The sequence below is a fragment of the Silurus aristotelis genome, assembly GCF_946808225.1.
Source record: "Silurus aristotelis genome assembly, chromosome: 19".
Taxonomy (NCBI): Eukaryota; Metazoa; Chordata; class Actinopteri; order Siluriformes; family Siluridae; genus Silurus; species Silurus aristotelis.
The window spans coordinates 390,712-398,211 of record NC_139592.1 but is presented as its reverse complement, the minus strand read 5'-3'; the positions used below and the strand labels follow the sequence as shown (position 1 = coordinate 398,211).

Here is a 7,500-nt window from a genome sequence, read left to right as displayed (position 1 = left end):
TACTGATCTCTCTCTCTCTCTCTCTCTCTCTCTCTCTCTCTCTCTCTCTCTCTCTCTCTCCCTCCCTCCCTCTCTCTCCCCCCCCTCAGGTATGAAGAAGCTTCCCCTGAAGCAGAGGTGGCAGCTAAAGAAGAGAAAACAGAATCCAACAAAGACAAATGAATCTGAAGAAAAGCTTCACGTCTCTCCGTCATGTCCCTCCATCACGTCCCCTTCTCTCCGTCGCGTTCCTTCGTCATGTCTCTCCGTCAAGTCCCCTTCCCTCCGTCAAGTCCCTCTGTCACGTCCCCCTCCCTCCGTCACCACGGTCATGTCTCTTCCGTATGTTTAACGTGTGGACGTGTAAATTCTCTCTAACCAGTTTAAAGACGATTGCATTTGTTTATTTGTTGTTTATAAATGGTTGTAAAACATGATGATGTTCAACAGCTTTATTTTGTGCCTGTATTCATTTTTATTTCATTTCTCTCTCTCTCTCTCTCTCTCTCTCTCTCTCTCTCTCTCTCTCTCTCTCTCTCTCTCTCTCCCCCCCTCTCTCTTCCTCTCTCTCTCTCCCCCCCTCTTTCTCTCACTCCCCCCTCTCTCTCTCTCTCACTCTCCCCCCTCTCACTCTCCCCTCTCACTCTCCCCTCTCTCTCTCCCCCCCCTCTCACTCTCCCCCCTCTCTCTCCCCCCCCTCTCTCTCTCCCCCCCCTCTCTCTCTCACTCTCTCCCCCCCCCCGCTCTCCCTCACTCCCCCCCCTCTCTCTCTCTCACTCCCCCCCCCCCTCTCTCCCTCTCTCTCTGTTAAAATGGATTTGATGTCTCAGTGCAGTTGCAGCAGGAGGTGAAATGTTCACTCTCTCTGTAGTCCAGATGTTTTCTCTCAGCTGAGACAGGTTCAGTGTGTGGTGTTTACTGATCTGGAGGAACAGATGATGGACGTCTGTATCTCCTGAGATCTTTACTTCAGGGAACATCACTGAACTCCACAAAGTCCTGATGAAGGAGCTTAATTTTTGTATCCCATGTGGGTGGGGGGTGGAGCTTGTCCTTGATGTAACGCTGCACAGCGAAGTTCAGGTCTTGTTTAGATCCGTGTGTGTGTGTGTGTGTGTGTGTGTGTGTTTTCGAGTGCAGATGGTCTGTAATGAAACTCATGAACTGATTCAGAATGAAATAGAATATAACATCTGGATTTACAGAACTGATGAGTTTCTGTATATTTAATGTTCAGTGAGTGAAACAAAACCCACCTTCCCGTAATTAATGAAATCACCAGCACAGGGACCAACACCTTCATCCTCCTCCACCCACCTTCATCCTCCTCCACCCACCTTCATCCTCCTCCACCCACCTCCATCCTTCTTCATCATCCTCCACCCACCTCCATCCTTCTTCATCCTCCACCACCCACCTTCATCCTCCTCCACCCACCTCCATCCTTCTTCATCCTCCTCCACCCACCTTCATCATCCTCCACCCACCTCCATCCTCCTCCACCCACCTCCATCCTTCTTCATCCTCCTCCACCCACCTTCATCATCCTCCACCCACCTCCATCCTCCTCCACCCACCTCCATCCTTCTTTATCCTCCTCCACCCACCTTCATCATCCTCCTCCACCCACCTCCACCCTCCTTCATCCTCCTCCACCCTCCTTCATCCTCCTCAACCCACCTTCATCCTCCTCCTCCATCCTTCTCCACCCACCTTCATCCTCCTCCATCCTCCTTCATCCTCCTCCACCCACCTCATCCTTCTTCATCCTCCTCCATCCTCCTTCATCCTCCTCCATCCTCCTCCACCCACCTCATCCTTCTTTATCCTCCTCTAACCAACCAACTCCCCTCCTCTATTCACCTTCATCCTCCTCCTCTACCTCAATTCTCCTCCACCCCTCCAGGAAACCTGACTGCTCTTCCTCATGCAGATTGAGTTACACGATCAAATATATTAGCATAGCAGTTTTACCCCCTGAGCCCCTGGTGATCATGTTGAGGTAGTGAAAGTGGACACGTGATCACATCTGTGTGTGTGAAGGTCACTGTATCTCAGTAACGTGACATCATTTCACGTATTTTCTCAACGTTTCTTTTCCTTTTGTTTGTTTCAGTCAATTTTAACGCTTCTTTGAGGAGCTTCAAGTCTCTCTCATGTTTATTTTATCTGCAATAAATTGTGGTTTATACTGCTGTAGATAAGCGTCTCTGTGTGTGTGTGTGTGTGTGTGTGTGTGTGTGTGTGTGTGTGTGTGTGTGTGTGTTAATAGTAACTACAGGAAATAAATCCTGAATGTTACACATCAGTAACACTACAGTTTTTATGTCATACATCATACCAGCCAATCAGATTCCTCTATGTACATTTGCTACAAACTGGGTTTCTTGGTGACTAAAAGTATTGGCACCCCATTTTACTGCGGTAGTTAAATATCTTTTGATTAATTGTTATGATTAAAATCTTTTTTAGATAACAGAATCCATAATAAAAAAAGATTGTAGAGCAGTGCAGGCAGCATAGTGGGACAGAGGGAAATGTTTCTGTCTCTCAGTTCCAGGTTCCATCCTGAACTCCAGAAATTGTAGAGGTTTCCTCCATGTTCTCCAGTTTCCTCCCAAATAGACACCATTATGTGGATTATGTCTAATTCGGAATGTATTCCTGCTTCACACCATGAGACTCCCTGACCAGATAAAGTTCTCACTGGGAAAAGAAAAACCTATATTAGTGTATATGTATAAATGAACTTGAAATATCAAGTGTTAAATCAATAACATTAAATAGCAACATGTTAAAAAATAGAGAAAATAATAGTGTAGTTTTGTTTGGATCCTAACTGATTTAATTTACTTGCATTAATGATCGAATTGTTTCTTTGTGGTTGCGCCCCAACTGTCATGTTTTTATTCTCCACTAGATGGTGCAGCCCCACACTTGAGAACCACTACTACAATGAGAGTCGCGTGATTTTCTGATGGCCATCAGATGGCGCTACAAATTAACTAAAGATAGATAGATGGATGGATGGATGGATGGATGGATGGATGGACGGGTGGGTTGAATGATTGGATGGATGGATGGATGGATGACTTTATTCATCCCAAAGGGAAATTTAAGTTTTGAAATTCATAAAATGTGGCTTCTCAGTAAAATTCAGAGTGAATGCTCGTGACTCTTTATAAAATAATTTAGTTGGAATTTAACATTAATGTTTAATTTTACGGAACTAAAAGCTTATGAGCTCAATAAAATATACATTATATTACATTTAACACAAACAAGCAAAGAAACAGGATTTATTAAAGGTTTTTTTTGCGGACAATAAAATAAAGTGAATTTAAATATTTTTCTTTAAATTAAGTAAACAAACAGAAATAAACAAGTTCTTATATAATTATTATTCTAATGTTTGATTCAATTAACTAGAAGATAAATTGTGCTGCATTTCCACTGCTGGGCCCCTATTTCAGGCCCCTCAACCCCCTCACCTGCGCTAGATACTGGTAAGTGGTTCTGTGTGTGTGTGTGTGTGTGTGGGGGGGGGGGGGGGGGTCACTTGCTCTGTTCTCTTAGTTCATGTACACAAACTTGACAACTGCTTCTGATTTTCATCACCTGAGTGTGAACACTCCAGAGGTGTTAAAAACATCTGGATTTACAGCCTGATGCTCTCGATCTCTCTGATCAACACAAACACTATGGAAGTGTGTGTGTGTGTGTGTGTGTGTGTGTGTGTGTGTGTTTGCTGAGCCTTTCTTGCATTCAGGAATTCTCAGCATTCAGAAGGAAGCAGCTGAATCGCCATGACAACGCCGACCTCCAGCAGCGAACACACAACACCACGACCTCAGAGGAGAACTGGACTTATTTCTTTCTTTCTTTTCATTTCTTTTTATTTCTTTATTTTTTTTTTTTACAAACACCTACAAAGTGGAGGCCATATACAGACGTGCAAAAAACAAAGTACACCTTCTGTTATGTATCAGAACACGACAAACTTATCGAGTATTAAAATGAGATAAATACAGGCTCAGATGAGCAGCACGGAGAAATGACTCAATATGATTCTTTTACAAAAATACAGCTAAAATAGAGAAACACAGAATTAACTGTCAGATGGTGTTGTGGGCTAAATCAGACAAAAACAAACAAATTCATTGCCAAAGTGAAATCAAAAGTCCAATCAAAAAGAAAAAACTCAATGCAGAATCCAGGGATGTGATTTCAAAAAATCAGGTTTTATTTCCTCAGAAACAAAGTCACAGCAAAAACACAGACTTTTTAAACTCTTTCTTACAGCCGTGAACAACTCTCTTTTCCGATCTTCATTATCTTCAAAATGTTTTTACTTTATATTTTAATAACATAATGGTGGAAGCTCCCTTTCATCTTTGTTCTTTAAAAATGATCAAAAGTAACAGGTTAGAACCAGATTTACCCTGGTCCGGATTTAGCCTGGTCCGGATTTAGCCTGGTCCGGATTTAGCCTGGTCCGGATTCAGCCTGGTCCGGATTCAGCCTGGTCCGGATTCAGCCTGGTCCGGATTCAGCCTGGTCCGGATTTAGCCTGGTCCGGATTCAGCCTGGTCCGGACGTGACCTTCAAATATGAGACTAATTGCACATGCACTGATTGAAACTAATGCTTTCACACATTTGCACTTTACATCACTTTCTGACTGCTTAAAGGTAAAAAATTATCAAAAGTAACCATAATAAAAAACAACAAAATACAAAATAAATGACAATAAAATAAGAATAAAATAGGAAAAAGTACCATAACGGCCTCCTACTTGACTCTTGAATACTTATATACTGGTTTACAGAAGAGTTCATGGTCGACTAAATGACTGTTAGGAGTTTGGATCCTGTGGCTGAAAAATAAACCCAAATCATCACCTCTCTTCCACTGGGCTGGTGTTTGGTTTTTACCAAACCTCTCTACTTTGGTCTTGTTTGTCCAAAGGACATTGTACCAGGTGTCTTGGGGTTTATTCAGATGGAACTTTGCAAACCTAATTTATAGTCATATTTTTTTTCAGAGAAAATCTTTTTCAAATTGTACTGTCATGAACACGCGTTTAAAATGCTAACTTAGTCCTGTAGATTCTGAGATGTAACTTGGGTAATTGTTTAAAAATGGCTATATAACCCCTCCCAGACTGGTGGTCTGCAACAGTTGCTTCTCTAGGATCATTGCTGATCTCTTCCTCTAAACCAATTCAATTCAATTCATTCATTTTTTATTTGTATAATGCTTTTAACAATGAATATTACATACAATCAGAGATGCAGTCATTTATACTGAGGTGGATGGTCCCTCTCCTCTTTAGTCCAGAGGACGCAGCTTCCATGGTGTCCAAAAATAATTTTAGATATTGATTAGTCTGACTAATCAATATGAGCGAGATGGAACTCATCCCACACTGCACCCTGCTGCTCAAACTCACTTTACACGTGTGTATCATGGGGACACAAATGTGAATGCCTCCACATAAACACACACACACACACACACACACACACACACACACACACACACACACACACACACACACACACACACAGAATCATATCTTATGTTTCCTAACGTCAAGAAGCAGATGAGAGATGTGTGTGTATTTGTGTGTGTATTTGTGTGTGTGTGTGAGTGTGTGTATGTGTGTGTGTGTGTGTGTGTGTATTTGTGTGTGTATTTGTGTGTGTGTGTGTGTGTGTGTGAGTGTGTGTATGTGTGTGTGTGTGTGTGTGTGTGTGTGAGTGTGTGTGTGTGTGTGTGTGTGTGTGTGTGTGTGTGTGTGTGTGTGTGTGAGTGTGTGTGTGTGTGTGTGTGTGTGTGTGTGTGTGTGTGTGTGTGTGTGTGTGTGTGTGTGTGTGTGTATGTGTGTGTGTGTGTGTGTGTGTGTGTGTGAGTGTGTGTGTGTGTGTGTGTGTGTATGTGTGTGTGTGTGTGTGTGTGTGTGTGTGAGTGTGTGTGTGTGTGTGTGTGTGTGTGTATGTGTGTGTGTGTGTGTGTGTGTGTGTGTGTGTGTGTGTGTGTGTGTGTGTGTGTGTGAGTGAATAGCAGGAAAGGGGCACTGCATGTTAATGTGTAGGTCAGGTTTCAAAGTTGGAACATCTGCAGATCTCTCTATTCTTTTTCTCCTTCCTCTAAATACCCCCTTACCCACCAGTGTCCTTTGTGTCCCCATGCAGGTGTGTCCCGTGGGGGTCATGTCAGGCCTCTGTGTCCCCCAGCTGGTGTCACTTCCCCCTAAACCCCAGCGCTCCACATTAGGTCAGTTGCTGTGCAGTTGCTAGGTGACTCTGTGTCTCTTCAGCGTGATCGAGGGATCAGTGGAGGAGAACTGGACCTCCAGCATCATTGTTTAGTCAAATCTTTCAGAGGGATGGAGCAGGACCACCCTCATTTAAAGGAATGTGTAAAACCTTACTTCACACCAATTCTCACCACATTGTGTAGCTGATGGTGATGATGATAATGATGGTGATGATGATGATGTTCCTGTGCTCTCTCAGGGTGTCTCCTGGACGAGTGCAGATAGAAAATGTACAGCTTGAAGCTTTAAGTGTCCTGCAGGTGTGTGTAACTGTTTTGAGTAACCTGAGGATCTCGGCTCACATTGTGTGTTTGTGTGTGTTTGTGTTTTTGTGTGTGTGTGTGTGGGTGTGTGTTTATCCCTGAGCACCATGGAGACTGTGGTGAAGGAAAAACTCCCTTAGATGATGGATTTCAAACTTAACAGGAAGCCAGTGTAGGGATGAGAAGATTGGGGTTATATGGTGAAATTTTCTTGACCTAGTAAGAACTCTTGCTGCGGCATTCTGAACTAACTGAAGCTTGTTTATTAATGATGCAGGACATCCACCTAGTAATGCATTACAGTAGTCTATTCTAGAGGTCATAAACGCATGGACGAGCTTCTCTGCATCAGATATAGATAACATATTTCTTAGCTTAGAAATATTTCTAAGGTGAAAGAAGGCTGTTTTTGTAACTTGATTGATGTGATTTTTAAAAGATAAGTTGCTCTAAAATAACTCCCAGGTCTTTTACCGTTGAACTAGTAGTTACAGAACAACCGTCTAAATGCAGGCTGAGATGCTGGAGCTTCTGTATACTGGTTTTTGGGCCGATGAGAAAAATCTACGTTTTATCAGAATTTAAAAGTAGAAAGTTATGGGTCATCCAATCTCTTATTTCTTCAACACACTCAGTTATGCGAGCTAATTACACGTATCGCCTGGTTTAGATGAAATATATAGCTGGGTATCATCAGCGTAACAATGCTTTATGATGGAGTGAAACTGAACTGGTGAAAAAAAGAGCTTCTGCTGTCAGCACTCATCAAAACTCACAGCTCCTCTGGAGAAGTTCAGCAGAGAGTAATGTTCCTGCAAAACTGCTGATGGATTTCCTGCTGTAGCGTTTACACACAATCTGAGAAGCTTTACTTCTCCTGTAGCAACTACAGAGCTGGAACAACAACCCTGAGCTACACACACATACACACAGACA

The 7,500-nt window shown here is 42.8% G+C and overlaps 1 protein-coding gene and 1 long non-coding RNA gene across 2 annotated transcripts in view; one reads left to right on the top strand and one right to left on the bottom strand.

Annotated features, from left to right (window-relative positions):
• The window catches only part of hm13 (histocompatibility (minor) 13), an 11,876-nt gene extending 11,442 nt beyond the window's left edge, over window positions 1-434 (top strand). The window contains exon 12 of the mRNA XM_083520778.1: window positions 90-434. Within this exon, the coding sequence (XP_083376904.1) occupies window positions 90-162 (73 nt within the window). The 3' untranslated portion in view covers window positions 163-434. The remainder of the gene's footprint in view (window positions 1-89) is intronic.
• A 252-nt stretch (window positions 435-686) lies between these two features.
• On the bottom strand, window positions 687-2,239 carry LOC310714838. Its single transcript, XR_014530152.1, has 5 exons — window positions 1,729-2,239; window positions 1,610-1,679; window positions 1,397-1,576; window positions 734-1,336; window positions 687-701 (listed from the first exon to the last, which is right to left on the bottom strand). It is a non-coding gene; the product is annotated as an uncharacterized lncRNA (long non-coding RNA).
• Window positions 2,240-7,500: the final 5,261 nt, after the last annotated feature.